Source organism: Salmo trutta, chromosome 10 (genome assembly GCF_901001165.1).
Source record: "Salmo trutta chromosome 10, fSalTru1.1, whole genome shotgun sequence".
Lineage (NCBI taxonomy): Eukaryota > Metazoa > Chordata > Actinopteri > Salmoniformes > Salmonidae > Salmo > Salmo trutta.
The window spans coordinates 23424445-23441322 of record NC_042966.1 but is presented as its reverse complement, the minus strand read 5'-3'; the positions used below and the strand labels follow the sequence as shown (position 1 = coordinate 23441322).

The window sequence follows — 16878 nt, the reverse complement described above, 5'->3', positions numbered from 1 at the left end:
GCAAAATGACAGTACAGGGACAAAGTGGAGTCACAATTCCAACAGCTCAGACGTATGTGGCAGGGACTCCAGACAATCATGGATTATAAAGGGAATGCCAGCCACGTCGCGGACACCAACGTCTTGCTCCTGGACAAGCTAAATACCTTCTTCAGCCTCCTGAGGTTGAAGAGGCGCTATTGCGCCTTCTTCGCCACACTGTCTGTGTGGGTGGACAATTTCAGATTGTCAGTGATGTGTATGCCGAGGAACTTGAAGCTTTCCACCTTCTCCACTGTGGTCCCGTCGATGTGGATGGGGCATGCTCCCTCTGCTGTTTCCTGAAGTCAACGATCAGCTCCTTCATTTTGTTGACGTTGAGGGACCATTCTGCCAGGGACCTCACCTCCCCCTTGTAGGCTGTCTCGTCATTGTTGCTAATCAGGCCTACAACTGTTGTGTCGTCTGCAAACTTTATGATTGAGTTGGAGGCATGCATGGCCACGCAGTCATGGATGAACAGGGAGTACAGGAGGGGGCTGAGCACGCACCCTTGTGGGGCCCCTGTATTGAGGATCAGCGAAGTGGAGGTGTTGTTTCCTACCTTCACCACCTGGGGCGGCTCGTCAGGAAGTCCAGGACCCAGTTGCACAGGGCGGGGTTCAGACCCAGGGCCCCAAGCTTAATGATGAGCTTGTAGGGTACTATGGTGTTGAAGGCTGAGCTACAGTCAATGAACAGCATTCTGATGTAGGTATTCCTCTTGTCCAGATGGGATAGGGCAGTGCGCAGTGCGATTGCATCGTCTGTGGATCTATTTGGGGCAGTAAGCAAATTGAAGTGGGTCTAGGGTGTTAAGTAAGGTAGAGGTGATATGATCCTTAACTAGCCTCTCAATGCACTTCATGATCACAGAAGTGAGTGCTACGGGGCGATAGAAATTTAGTTCAGTTACCTTTGGGGACAGCAGACTGGGATAGAGAGAGATTGAATATGTCCGTAAACACTCCGGCCAGCTGGCCTGCGCATGCTCTGAGGACGCAACTAGGGATGCCGTCTGGGCCGGCAGACTTGAGAGGGTTAACACGCTTAATTCTCTTACTCACGTCGGCCACGGAGAATGAGAGCCCACAGTCCTTGGGCCGCATTAGTGGCACTTTGTTATCCTTAAAACGGGCAAAGGAGATGTTTAACTTGTCTTGGGAGCAAGACATCGGTGTCCGCGACGTGACTGGTTTTCCATTTGTAATCCATGATTGTCTGTAGACCCTGCCACATACGTCTCGTGTCTGAGCCATTGAATTGTGACTCCACTTTCCCTGTACTAACGTTTTGCCTGTTTGATTGCCTTACGGAGGGAATAACTACACTGTTGGTAGTCAACCATATTCTCAGTTACCTTGCCGTGGTTAAATGCGGTGGTTCGCGCGTTCAGTTTTGCGAGAATGCTGCCATCTATCCACGGTTTCTGGTTGAGTAGGTTTTAATAGTCACCATGGGAACAACATCGCCTATACACTTGCTGATGAACTCAGTCACCGTGTCTGTGTAAAAGTCAATGTTATTTTCAGAAGCTACCCGGAACATATCCCAATCCGCATGATCAAAACAATCTTGAAGCATGGATTCCGATTGGTCAGACCAGCGTTGAATAGACCTTAGCACATGTACTTCCTGTTTGAGTTTCTGCCTATAGGAAGGGAGAAGAAAAATGTATTTGTGATCTGGTTTGCAGAAGGGAGGGCCTTGTAGGCATCTTGAAAAGGCAAGTATCAGGGGTCTAGTGTTTCCTAAGCGAGTACTACAGTCAATGTGTTGATAAAACTTCGCCAAGCGTCACGTCTGGAGGAAACCAGCCACCAGAGCGCTCAGGACATCTGACTGTGGGTCGAAGGTTCACCTGCCAACAGAACAATGACCCTAAGCACACAGTCAAGACAATGCAGGAGTGGCTTCGGGACAAGTCTCTGAATGTCCTTGAGTGGCCCAGCCAGAGCCCGGACTTGAACCTGATCAAAAATATCTGCAGCGACGCTCCCCATCCAACCTGACAGAGCTTGAGAGGATCTGCAGAGAAGATTGGGAGAATCTCCCCAAATACAGATGTGCCAAGCTTGTAGCATCATATCCAAGAAGACTCGAGGCTGTAATTCCTGCCAAAGGTGCTTCAACAAAGTACTGAGTAAAGGGTCTGAAGACTTATATAAAGTTGATATTTATAAATTAGCAGTAATGTCTAAAAACCTGTTTTTGCTTTGTCATTATGGGGTATTGTGTGTTGATTGATGAAGATTGTTTTTGTAATCAATTTTAGAATAAGGCTGTAACATAATTATTTTTTAAGTCAAGGGGCCGAAATACTTTCCGAATGTATATACTATATTATACACTGGGTGGGTCGAGTCCTGAATGCCGACTGCCTGAAAGCCGTGGTATATCAGAGGCCACATTATACTCGTATACCACGAGTATAACAAAAGATTTATTTGTACTGTTCTAATTATGTTGGTAACCCGTTTATAATAGCAATAATGCACCTCTGGGGTTCGTGGTATATGGCCATTATACCACGGTTAATATCTGTATCCAGGCACTCCTCATTGCGTTGTGCATAAGAACAGCCCTTAGCCGTGGTATATTAGCCATATACCACACCCCCTCGGGCCTTATTGCTTAATTGTATTCTAGTCAAGGCTCATCCTATATAACTACTGCTGTACACACCTTTATATTCATATACTGTCTATACACACCATCATATACACATACTGTATATTTATATTCCAGACTCTGACATTGCTTGTTCTGATAATTCTTTATTTTTATTTTTGGGATTTGTGTGTATTGTTTTGTATTGTTCGGTATCACTGCACTGTTGGAGCTAGAAACATAAGCATTTCGCTGCACCTGCAATAACATCTGCAAAGTATGTGTACTCAACCATTAAAATGGGATTTCATGTTGGCACATTTACTATTCTTATTACATTAAATAAGGGGCAGATAGGTTTGAAATGTTTGAGTTAACATAATCAGCTTCTCCCACCCTTTGGAACAACGTGCTTGGCCCATGACGTTTGTCAGTGAGCTAATGCCGTGATTCCCAACTGCTGTGCTCGAGTAGCCACAACAGTACACATTCAAATGTTTGCCCTGGACAAGCACACCTGAATCAACTTGTCAACTGATCTTCAAGCCCTCGATGAGTTAAATCAGGTGTGTTTGGCGAGGGCAACAACAACAAAAAATGTGTGGTGTTTGGGGTACTCGAGGGCTGGAGTTGGGAAATGCTGAGCTAATGCATGGAGGCCTATGAAATGTTTGTTTCATTGGAACATAATAACCCAGCTCGCATTAGATTTATGCCTGATTACCTCACTCTCTCCTTTACCCAATCATGGGCTGCCATCAATCCAACCCCATTTCCAGCAGAGAGGGAAGATAACTCTGGGATAATTGCTTTATGCACTGGGGTAATTTCTCTCTCTGACTGAAACTCAATTGGAGAATGTGATAACTCAGTGAGACAAATTCTCATGGCCTTATTTAATAAACCATGTCCGAGTAGGAGTGCTATACAGACTGGTGGGTACCTGATCCCAGATCAGCACTCCTACTCTGAGAGATGGGGGGGTATGATCAAGGAGGGATATGTCACAGACCCAGAACAACAACAGTCATTGAATTGCTGCTAGTGTATGATTCCACTGCCTGTCTTGAAGAGACTGAAAATTGTAAATGACATAGTGCTGTGAAAAAATATTTGCCCCTGTCTGATTTTCTCTATTTTTGCATATTTTTTACACTGAATGTTATCAGATCTTCAACCAAAAACGAATATTAGATAAAGGAAACCTGAGTTAACAAATAACAAACAAAATGTATTTGTTTTCTTTATTTAATTAACAAAGTTATGCAACACCCAATTCCCTTGTGTGAAAAAGTAATTGCCCCCTTACGTGCTAACTGGTTGTCACCTTTAGCTGCAATGACTGCAACCAAATACTTCCTGTAGTTGTTGATTCGTTCAGCACATCGCTGTGGAGGAATGTTGGCAGAACTGCTTTAACTCAGCGACATTTGTGGGTTTTCAAGCATGAACTGCTCATTTCAAGTCCTGCCATAACATCTCAATTGGGATTAGTTCTGGACTTTGACTAGGCCATTCCAAAACTTCAAATGTGTTGCTTTTAACCATTTTCATGTAGATTGTGTTTTGGATCATTGTCTTGCTGCATGACCCAGCTGCGCGTCCGCTTCAGCTCACAGACGAGGTTCTTACTGTGGAATGCAGTGTTTGGTTTTCGCCAGGCATAATGGGGCCCATGTCGTCCAAAAAGTTTGACTTTTGACTCATCTGTCCATGAAACATTCTTCTAATAGTCTTGATGATCATCCAGGTGCTTTTTGGCAAACTGGAGTCAACTTTTTGGACGAGATGGGTCCCATTATGTCTGGTGAAAACCAAACACTACATTCTACAGTAAGAACCTCATATCAAAGGTCAAGCATGGTGGTGGTAGTGTGATGGTTTGGGGATGCTCTGCTGCCTCAGGAACTGTACGACTTGCCCTAATAGAAAGAACCATGAATCCTGCTCTGTATCAGATAATTCTACAGGAGAATGTCAGGCCATCTGTCTGTGAGCTGAAGCTGAAGCGTAGCTGGGTCATGCAGCAAGACTGTGACCCAAAACCAACAATAACGTTAACATGAAAATGGTTAAAAGCAACACATTTGAAGTTTTGGAATGGCCTAGCCAAAGTCCAGACCTAATCCCAATTGAGATGTTTTGGGGCAGGACTTGAAATGAGCAGTTCATGCTTGAAAACCCACAAATGTTCCTGAGTTAAAGCAGCTCTGCATGCAAGAGTGGACCAACATTTTCCACAGCGATGTGAGAGACTGATCAACAACTACAGGAAGCATTTGGTTTCAGTCATTGCAGCTAAAGGTGGCACAACCAGATATTTAGTGTAAGAGGGAATTACTTTTTCACACAGGGGAATTGGGTGTTGCATAAATGTGTTAATGAAATAAATAAACTAAGTATACATTTTGTTTGTTATTTGCAAACCTTTACCTAATATTAGGTTTTGGTTGAAGATCTGATAACATTCAGTATCAAAAATATGCAAAAAGAGAGAAAATCAGAAAGGGGGCACATGCTTTTTCACCACTGCATATGGTGCATGCATCACTATCATGTAGTTTGGCTAACTAGATCATTTGATAGAGTAAAAAGGCTGCCTTTTGACTAAATCTGAAGTTTTATTGACTTTGGCCTGTACAATATGATTTACTGAGATTATATTTTATCAAATGAAAGTATATCTCTAAATACACATGAAAACATACATATAATGGATTGTAAATATTAATCTACAGTGAATTTGATGTTGGTTGTTGAATACTGTGTTCTGATGCAAGACTGAATATTAAGTTGCCTATGTACCCGTTGCTTCTAGGGGTCAACTTACCCATTAACATTTTGTGGAACTTTGTTTCTTGCAAGTGGAGAGGTCTGTAATTCGAGGTGCACTCTTCATATATCACATCCGTTTCCACTAAAATTCATGAGAATATAAATTTGCTTTATGGTTTTCATTTAAGGTTAGACATACATTTAGCAGTGTGGTTAGAGTTAAGGTTATGTTTAAAATCACGTTTTAAGAAAATACATGATAGAAATAGGCGGGGTTTATGACTTTGCGGCTGTCGTAACTAGTGACAACTGGGTAAGTAAATTACTTTATAGAGCTCAATATATCTTGCACTGTTCATATATTAGAATGAAGAATATGTATTTTAACGCGACATTTTTCAATATTTGAAAGTGAGGAGGGCATGTAGTATCGATTTCGCCCTTATGTATTTTGTTGCATTGTATCTCTCACCCTTTGCTCTCCATATTGTGCAACATTTACTTGTCTCATAACTTCGCAGCGAAGGTCTGAAGAGCAATGGAAATCTCTTTCGCAGGCAAGCGGGCCATAGTCACGGGGGCAGGAAAAGGTAAGAAAACTACCACCATATTTAAAGATAGTGTCGACGTCTGGTTTGCTGCGAAAACACAACCAAATGCACGTACAACAATTAAATCAAACTTGTCTATGTAGTTTTGAGCTCAAACTAAGCAACATCCGATGTGTCCTGAAAGAACCACTGTCATGATTGTGGGTGACCGAAGAACCTAAACACGATCGAAATGTGTGTCAGGTTGGCCGTCACACTGAGATCTCCAGTGAATAATGGTCATTGTGTTTATGGATATTTTCACACAGGCATCGGCCGGGCCACGGCGCTTGCTCTGGCGCGCTGCGGGGCAGAGGTCGTGGCAGTCACACGTACGCGGGCTGACCTGGACAGCCTTCTGCTGGAGGTAACCCCCGCAACACCCATATACACCCCCCATACCCCTACAACAGTGGGGGTCGGTGCCGTTTAAGATTGGAGAGGACGTGTTTTAAAAAAAAAAAATGTATGAGCATGGCCTTATGTCTATTACAGCATATTGGATAACTGTCATTCATATTTCTTTCACCTAGTTCAATGTAACATCGATAGGTTTAGTCTAGTATGTGATACTCAATTTTCCCTATACCCATCATGAGGTTGCTACAATCTAGCATACGAATGAAAGTTTATAATGTAGGTGCACATGTCAAAAGACCAATTGGAGTAATCAAGGTAACAGACAGTGAGCGACATGCCCAATAACACCTTGCACACTCTTGCCTGCATCTAGCTGACCTTGACTTGGAAGAGTTCCAGTGTTGGATAGCATTTTCAGTTAAATAAATAACAAAAATAATAATAAAAGCCAGTTAGCTAACAAATAGCATTCCTCTCTGTTTGAGTAGGCTAAATTACCTAGCTGCATTCGCGGCCAAGTAAGTTAAATTGAAAAGAAATCTAACAAAATAGCTATTTCTCTCTCTACAGATCCTCCTTCATTTTTTTAAAGAAATTACTTTGTTCAACTATTGTCTTTCTCTCTCTTTGAGTCAACTAGTCACCACATTTTAGGCAGTGCTAGCTAGCTGTAGCGTATGTTTTCTGTACTAGATTCATCCTCTAATTGATTGGATGGACAACATGTCAGTCCATGCTGCAAGAGCTCTGATAAGTTGGAGGATATCCTCCGGAAGTCGTCATAATTACTGTGTACAGTTGTGGCCAAAAGTTTAGAGAACGACACAAATATTAATTTCCACAAAGTTTTCTGCTTCGGTGGCTTTAGATATTTTTGTCAGATGTTACTATGGAATACTGAAGTATAATTACAAGCATTTCATAAGGGTTTTAAGGGCTTTTATTGACAATTGCATGAAGTTTATGCAAAGAGTCAATATTTGCAGTGTTGACCCTTTTTTTTCAAGACCTCTGCAATCTGGCCTGGCATGCTGTCAATTAACTTCTGGGCCACATCCTGACTGATGGCAGCCCATTCTTGCAAAATCAATGCTTGGAGTTTGTTAGAATTTGTGAGTTTTTGTTTGTCCACCCACCCCACCTCCTGAGGATTGGCCACAAGTTCTCAATGGGATTAAGGTCTGGGGAGTTTCCTGGCCATGGACCCAAAATATCAATGTTTTGTTCCCCGAGCCACTTAGTTATCACGTTTGCCTTATGGCAAGGCGCTCCATCATGCTGGAAAAGGCATTGTTTGTCACCAAACTGTTCCTGGATGGTTGGGAGAAGTTGCTTTCGGAGGATGTGTTGGTACCATTCTTTATTCATGGCTGTGTTCTTAGGCAAGATTGTGAGTGAGCCCACTCCCTTGGCTGAGAAGCAACCCCACACATGAATGGTCTCAGGATGCTTTACTGTTGGCATGACACAGGACTGATGGTAGCGGTCACCTTGTCTTCTCCGGACAAGCTTTTTTCCGGATGCCCCAAACAATCGGAAAGGGGATTCATCAGAGAAAATGACTTTACCCCAGTCCTCAGCAGTCCAATCCCTGTACCTTTGCAGAATATCAGTCTGTCCCTGATGTTTTTCCTGGAGAGAAGTTGCTTCTTTGCTGCCTTTCTTGACACCAGGCCATCCTCCAAAACTCTTCGCCTTACTGTGCGTGCAGATGCATTCACACCTGCCTGCTGCCATTCCGGTGCCCCGATCCCGCAGCTGAATCAACTTTAGGAGACGGTCCTGGCGCTTGCTGGACTTTCTTAGGCACCCTGAAGCCTTCTTCACAACAATTGAACCGCTCTCCTTGAAGTTCTTGATGATCCGATAAATAGTTGATTTAGGTGCAATCTCACTGGCAGCAATATCCTTGCCTGTGAAGCCCTTTTTGTGCAAAGCAATGATGACGGCACATGTTTCCTTGCAGGTAACCATGGTTGACAGAGGAAGAACAATGATTCCAAACACCACATTCCTTTTGAAGCTTCCAGTCTGTTATTCAAACTCAATCAGCATGACAGAGTGATCTCCAGCCTTGTCCTCGTCAATACTCACACCTGTGTTAACGAGAGAATCACTGACATGATGTCAGCTGGTCTTTTTGTGGCAGGGCTGAAATGCAGTGGAAATGTTTTTTTGGGGGATTCAGTTAATTTGCATGGCAAAGAGGGACTTTGCAATTAATTGCAATTCATCTGATTACTCTACATAACATTCTGGAGTGTATGCAAATTGCCATCATACAAACTGAGGCAGCAGACTTTGTGGAAAAATAAATATTTGTGTCATTCTCAAAACTTTTGGCCACGACTGTAAGTCTATAGAAGGAGGTGAGAACCATGAGCCTCCTAGGTTTTGTATTTAAGTCAATGTACCCAGAGGAGGACGGAAAATAGCTGTCCTCCAGCTACACCATGGTGCTGTTGAGGCTACTGTAGACCTGTAGAACTTCTTTGCAAAACAGTGTGTTTTAATTAGTTATTTGGTGACGTGAATATATTTAGTATAGTTTTATCCAAAAATGTTTCACTATTTTTCAGAAATTCACTGAGTAGGATGGTCCTCCCCTTCCTCCTCTGAGGAGCCTCCACTGCGTTACGACCCTCATATCCCTACAACCCCGCCCAGCCCCCCCTCCACTGCTCAGGGTCCTGACCCCCCCCCCCCCCATTGCATGCTCTATTGTCCCCTTATAGGACTTCTCCTCTCCACTAGCCCTATACGCATATCATTAGAGGCTAGCTAGTTTTCCCTGCTGCTCTTTTCACCTCCATGTCCCATTGTTTCTGCTCCGTGACGAGAGATGATGGGAGATTCTTTGTGGTGATTCGTTGGGGTGATTCTCTCTGCTGTCTTTTCTCTCTGTGTGATTGGTTCTGGTGCTGGTTGTTCCCTGCAGTGTCCGTCCATCAGGCCGGTGTGTGTGAACCTCGGGGACTGGGGGGCCACAGAGGAGGCGCTACGGGAGGCCGGCGGTAACGCGGATCTGCTTGTGAATAACGCAGCCTATGCCACGCTGCAGCCCTTCCTAGAGGTCACCCCCGACCAGTTTGACATGTAAAGACGCTCTCATCGCTGTCCTTTTAAATCAGAAATTCTCAACTGGGGGGGGGTCGCGACCCAAATTTTCATCACGGGAGGTTTCGATTGAAAAAACAACACGTTTTGGAGGAGGGATGAAAAATACTCCAGTCTGAACTTAAACTACTAAAGCCAGGTAGAAAGTGTGTGGAAATGATAATGAATCTACATTTTTTTAAAACAATTTAATGTCAGAATTTTTGTAAATTCAATTAGTATTTTCAGTAGAGCTTTTAGCAGCGCTATTTAGTGTATTTGGTTGATTTTTGTGGTCTCAAACCAGTGAGCTTACTAACATTTTTCATCAAGAGTATGGGCAAAATTGATTGTCAATTGAAATGGTCGGAATGTTGATCCCTTGTCATATAAATTGTTACATTACTGTCAATATAGCATCAAAAATAGCTTTCCAGTTGGCATTTCGGCAATTTTGTATCGCAATGCGAATATTGGGTCGCAACTGAGACAACCTGGTCCAATTTGGGTCCCGAGGCAAAACCAGTTGAGAACCACTGCTCTAAATCATGTTGTGATTGTAATTTATATTCATAGAAGTGAAACACAAGTCACTCAAGACTCAGTAGAAGGACTTTGCATTAGACCTACACTACCGTTCAAAAGTTTGAGTTCACTTAGAAATGTCCTTGTTTTTGAAAGAAAATCACTTTTTTTTCCTCCATTAAAATAACATCAAATTGGAACACAGGAGTGATGGTTACTGATAATGGGCCTCTGTACGCCTATGTAGATATACCATTGAAAATCAGCTGTTTCCAGCTACAATAGTCATTTACAACATTAACAATGTCTACACTGTATTTCTGATCAATTTGATGTTATTTTAATGGACAAAAAAATTGCTTTTCTTCCAAAAACAAGGACATTTCTAAGTGACCCCAATCTTTTGAACGGTAGTGTACATATTAGACCTGTTTATTTAAACATGGTTAAAAAATAGCTTTCCAGATAAGATGGTTTAAATAAACAAGGTTTAAACTGTGTTACCTCCAGGTGGCTAGTAACACAACAGAAATATTCCAAACATAGAAGGCTATCTGGACATTAATAGGAATATCTCATAAATCCCATTAAGATGTATCGATTTTTTTCCCCTATTCCCAGGTCCTTTAACATCAACGTGAAGGCTGTCCTCCATGTCTCTCAGGTAAGAAAAGGCTGTCAGGTATTGAATTGGCTCCCTGTAACATAGTTATATGTTATAGGTAACTTAACAGTTTCTCCATACTCACTGTGCGTTCTTTGTTTTTCTGTGTGTGTGGGTAGATCGTGGCTCGGGGTATGAAGGCCAGAGGAACAGGAGGCTCCATAGTGAACATCTCCAGCCAGGCGTCTCAGTGTGCCCTCCAAGACCACACCGTCTATTGTAAGTCACTGACACAGACAGGGACCAGACAGCGCAGCACATGCATCCCATCAAACATATCTCAGCTATTGCTCGATTATATCAATTAACTCACTACATCTTGATGTAGTTGATATTTGAATGCATACTGTCTGTCTGTGTGTGCAGGTGCCACTAAAGGTGCTCTGGACATGCTGACTAAGGTTATGGCCCTGGAGCTTGGACCATATCAGGTAACTACAGGAGGACTGACCCAATAGCAGAGAGCACACATCAAGACACACATGGTTCTTCTGATGTCAGACCAGTACATTTAAATCTCTGTTTGCAACAGTTGTATTGTATTGTGGTGGCATCATGTTATGGGTATTCTTGTCACTGGCAGGGACTGGGGAGTTTGTCAAGATCAAAAGAAACATGAAAGGAGCAAAGCCCAGATAAAAAGCTAGAGGAAATCCTGCCTCAGTCTTCTTAATACGTAACCCTGGGATAGTTTTATTTTTCAGCAGGACAATTACAAATCTTATTATGCCAAAGACACCAGAATGGCTTTCCAATGGGTGTTGAGTGTACCTGAATTGTCCAGTCTCCATCCTGACTTAAATCTGTTTGAAAATCAGAGACAAAGTTTGAATATTGCTGCCCATCAATGACTCCAACAAAATTTACTGAGCTTGAGCAATTTATACAGAAACAATGGATATATGTTGCCCTAACAGCAGTGGCGTGTCCATTGGTGGCCCAGAGTGGCCACGGCCTCCCCTGAAATCTGATTGGCCTCCCCACAAGAAATTCTGAGATCTGATCGGTCAGCTCTGAATATATTAATCGTTTTGACCAAGACGCGCACCAACAGTAAGACTCATCAATCTCACCGGAGAAACATCGCCCCTGAAGCTAGGACAGCGGAGTCCCTCCCCATCTTCCAAAAACATCTGAAGCCCTACATCTTCAAAGAGTATCCTCCTTTCGTGAACACTCACACTTTACTTTTTCCCACTACTAGCACTTACTTTGCTGATAGCTGCTTTATTGAGGAAAAATGTGCTTACTATGTATGACTGAGATACATTAGGAACACCTTCCTAATTTTGAGTTGCACCCCCTTTAGCCTTCAGAAAAAGGTGTTGAAGCGTTCCACAGGGATGCTGGCCCATGTTGACTCCAACGGTTTCCACAGTTGTGTCAAGTTGGCTGGATGTCCTTTGGATGGTGGACCCTTCTTGATACATACAGGAAACTGTTGAGTGTGGAAAAACCCAACAACATTGCAGTTCCTGACACATTCAAACCGGTACTCCTGGCACCTACTACCATACCCCGTTCAAAGGCTCTTAAATATTTTGTCTTGCCCATTCACCCTCTGAATGGCACATATACACAGTCCATGTCTCAATTGTCCCAAGATTTAAAAATCCTTTAACCTGTCTCCTCCCCTTCATCTACACTGATTTAAGTGGATTTAACAAGTGACATCAATAAGGGATCATAGCTTTCACCTGGATTTACCTGGTCAGTTTGTCGGTACCGTGTGGCTCAGTTGGTAGAGCATGGTGTTTGCAACGCCAGGGTTGTGGGTTCGATTCCCATGGGGGACCAGTACGGAGAAAAAATTTATGAAATGTATGCATTCACTACTGTAAGTCGCTCTGGATAAGAGCGTCTGCTAAATGACTAAAATGTAAATGTGATGTCATGGAAGGAGTTCCTAATATTTTGTACACTCAGCTAGGTGGGACAACGACATACACTAACTGTAAGTCGCTTTGGATAAGAGCATCTGCTAAATGACTAAAATGTAAAAATATATGTGTAGCCCATGTATATGATTCTGTCTGGCTAAAAAGAGCATGACATGTCATATTCTTTTTGGCCAGACTGCATCAGATACATGGGCTACAGATACTAAGACAGAGGGGTGCTGTTTGCCTCGCTCGGATGCTTTCTCTGGTGAAATGGATTCAGCCTCTTGCTAAATGAAGGAAAATGATGAAACATGAATAGACACGAATGAGAAATATATTATTATTTTTATTTTTTATTTTTGGGGAAGTATGGCTTCTTTTTGCATCCATGAATACACAACACTTTGTAAGCTGAATGTCATTAGACATATGGTGTTTGTAAAAGATGTCCCTTTCCATTCAATTGGCAGTTGCACAGTGCACTGCTCAGATGCTGGACTTATTTTGGAGTAGACGAACATGTGTAGATAACCTACTTTTTGAGGTGATTTGTTTGACAGTCAGATAAAAACATGACTGGTTGTGTTCACGACACATTAAAAGGTATTTTTACAGTTAAATGACATCTTTACTATAAAGCCCAGAACCCAAAAATTGTGCAAGCGCGTGAAAAGAAAAAAATAGACCCCCGAATGTCAGGGTATAATTCACACTCTGGATGGCACTTTCAAGTACATTTACTGCTGTATGCTAATACCCTTATATAAAACCCTGACCTTTAATCAATGTTAGTGTTTGCATTCATGTACCAAACCTAAGCTGAAGCATTTAATGCATTGAACCTTCATCATTTTATATATAAAAAATCCACCTTGCATCAATAAAGGTTCAAGATGTTATGGCCCCCCTAAACTGGGTCTGTTCCCCACCTTGGCCACCCCATTCCAAATGTTCTGGACACGCCACTGCCTAAGAGTTTGCGAAGTTGTTGGAAGCACCTATGGCAGCCATTACAGCTGTGAAACATTTTTAATAAGATTCTACCAAGTATTAACTCTGGGGTGTGAAGTCACGCTATCAAGACCTCTTCATAAAAAAATGTACAAATAATTCAGAAATTTTATATTTTTTTCTTTCACTTTGGAAATATGGAGTAGGTTGTGTACATCGGTAGAAAAAAATATCAAAATAATTTTTTTACATTTTAAGGCAGAAAAATGTGAAGACTGCAAGGGGTGTGTAGACTTTCATTAGGCACTGTATTGATTTTATGTATTGATTATCTACAGCGACTAGGGTTTAGTGCCTTGCTCAAGGGCACAAGGACAGAGTTTTCACCTAGTCAGCTCGGGGATTTGAACCCGCGACCTTTTGGTTACTGGCCCAACACTCTTAACTGCTAGGCTACCTGCCTTATTGACTGATAAGTACTGATTGATGTGGTGTACTTGTTTCTTGCTAGATCCGTGTGAACAGTGTGAACCCCACAGTCGTGATGACTAAGATGGGGAGACTGGCATGGAGCGACCCTGGCAAGGCAAAGACCATGACCTCACGCATCCCTCTGGGACGATTCGCAGGTCACATACATGTTGTTTTGTTACTAATAAGTTGTTTATACAGTGCATTCGGGAAAGTATTCAGACCCCTTGACTTTTTCCACATTTTATTACATTACAGCCTTATTCTGAAATTGATGAGGGAAAAAAACAATGTAATCAATCTACATACAATACCCCATAATGACAAAGCAAAAACAGGTTTTTAGAAATTAGAAGAAAAAAAACAGAAATACCTTATTTACATAAGTATTCAGACCCTTTGCTATGAGATGTGAAATTGAGCTCCGGTGCATCCTGTTTCCATTGATCATCCTTGAGATGTTTCTACAACTTCATTGGAGTCTACCTGTGGTAAATTCGTTTGATTGGATATGATTTGGAAAGGCACAAACCTGTCTATATAAGGTCCAACAGCTGATAGTGCATGTCAGAGCAAAAACCAAGCCATGAGGTCGAAGGAATTGTCCGTAGAGCTCCGAGACAGGATTGTGTTGAGGCACAGATCTGGAGAAGGGTACCAAAAAATGTCTGCAGCATTGAAGGTCCCCAAGATCACAGTGGTCTCCATCATTCTTAAATGGAAGAAGTTTGGAACCACCAAGACTCTTCCTAGAGCTGGCTGCCCGGCTAAACTGAGCAATTGGGGAGAAGAGCCTTGGTCAGGGAGGTGACCAAGAACCTGATGGTCACTCTGACAGAGCTCCAGAGTTCCTCTGTGGCGATGGTTGTGTAACTGACAATTAATCTGTAAGTCTATGTCGTTGTTTTTTTTGTTTGAATTGTTTACGTGTTCGCTATGCGGGGGAAATGATAAGACAGGTGGAACTACGTGGCTAATAACTGTTGTAACGGGGATCATTATTGTAGCAACACATCTTTGGGGGTGAAGGCGTCCCCGCGCGATGTTAGCTAAGTTTTCATGTTACCGGGTGTAGTTCGTAAAGGTTGATATGTGTATGTTGAGGATGAAGCGTGAATTCATGCCAGGAATAATAAGTGTGAAGTTTGATTTCCTCCCTTCTGTAATAAGCAGCCAATGAGGTATTTTTCCTTTATTCATGTGTTTAATCTGATACTGTTATAGCTCCGGCTAAACTGTTTATGTATGTAAGCACCTCAGAGTTATACCAAGCTAATAAGTCACTCATAAGACAAGAAGGTGTAAGAGTGTGCTTAAACTGTATTTTCATTTACTTTATAGTTCTCACGGAAGGTGATAATTCTGACTAAACTACAGAATAAAGCCGCCAGTTAAAATCAAGGAATGGTTGTGCTCGTGGTTACTGGAGGGAGTTACAGGTTGTACTTCTGGAAGATTCTCCCATCTCTGCAGCACTCCACCAATCAGGCCTTGGTAGAGTTGCCAGACGGAAGCCACTCTTCAGTGGCAGGGACTGGGAGACTAGTCAGGATTGAGGGAAAGATGAACGGAGCAAAGTACAGAGAGATCCTTGATCCTGCTCCAGAGTGTGCAGGACCTCAGACTAGGGTGAAGGTTCACCTTCCAACAGGACAACAACCCAAAGCACCAGCCAAGAAAGCGCAGGAGTGGCTGTAATTGCTGCCAAAGGTGCTTCAACAAAGTACTGAGTAAAGGGTCTGAATACTTATGTAAATACGATATTTCCGTTTAGACAGTTTTGCCCTCCACAAAAATAAGTAAACTGGTTTTGCTTTGTCATTATGGGTTATTGTGTGTAGATTGATGAGGGGGGAAAAACAATTTAATCCATTTTTGCGAATAAGGCTGAGACGTAACAAAATGCTCAAGAAGTCAAGGGTCTGAATACTTTCCGAATGCACTGTATACTGTATATTATATGTTCTTGTTTTTATTAACAGCTACCCATGAACATCTGATCACACACATTGCCCAACCCCACTCTTTATCATGTGAAAGCGGCACATGATGATGTGGGGGTGTGTTACTTTATGGTTGTGTGAGTGTGTATTATTATTATTATTATTATATGGTGTGTGTGTTCCTCTGCAGAGGTGGAGGATGTGGTGAACTCTATCCTGTTCCTGCTCAGCGATAAGAGTTCTATGACCAACGGTGTCACCCTGCCTGTGGACGGGGGCTTCCTGGCCTGCTAACCTCTCACCTTCTCATTCTGCCTCCTGATTGGCTGGCGTAGTCATTTTCCATGGGGTCCACTAGTACACATTTTTAATTCCTCTTCTAGCACTGATTTATATTCAGACTTGATTTTGATTTATGTTACTGATTACATGTATCACCCAGAACAATAAAATGAGTAATTATGAGCTGCCCTGTTTGTTGTAACCTTAAGCAATTGTTACATTTTTGCATATTGTGGGTGTGTGTTCGCTTATAGACAAAACTGCTGGATGAGACTAGTGTCATATATATATATATATATAGTCGTGGCCAAAAGTTGAGAATGACACAAAAATTAATTTTCACGAAGTCTGCTGCCTCCAGTTTGTATGATGGCAATTTGCATATACTCCAGAATGTTATGTAGAGTGATCAGATGAATTGCAATTAATAGCAAAAGTCTCTCTTTGCCATGCAAATGAACTGAATCCCCAAAAACATTTCCACTGCATTTCAGCCCTGCCACAAAAGGATCAGCTGACATCATGTCAGTGATTCTCTCGTTAACACAGGTGTGAGTGTTGACGAGGACAAGGCTGGAGATCACTGTCATGCTGATTTGAGTTTGAATAACAGACTGGAAGCTTCAAAAGGATGGTGGTGTTTGGAATCATTGTTCTTCCTCTGTCAACCATGGTTGCCTGCAAGGAAACACGTGCCGTCATTGTTTGCA

General features: G+C 42.3%; 1 protein-coding gene across 1 annotated transcript; it reads left to right on the top strand.

Annotated features, from left to right (window-relative positions):
• The first annotated feature begins 5758 nt into the window (after positions 1-5758).
• Positions 5759-16351, top strand: dcxr (dicarbonyl/L-xylulose reductase). Its single transcript, XM_029765018.1, has 8 exons — positions 5759-5993; positions 6263-6360; positions 9292-9449; positions 10596-10638; positions 10758-10857; positions 11005-11069; positions 13984-14101; positions 16077-16351. Exons 1-8 carry the CDS (start codon positions 5942-5944, stop codon positions 16178-16180), a joined length of 738 nt encoding a protein of 245 aa, XP_029620878.1. The 5' UTR covers positions 5759-5941; the 3' UTR covers positions 16181-16351.
• Positions 16352-16878: the final 527 nt, after the last annotated feature.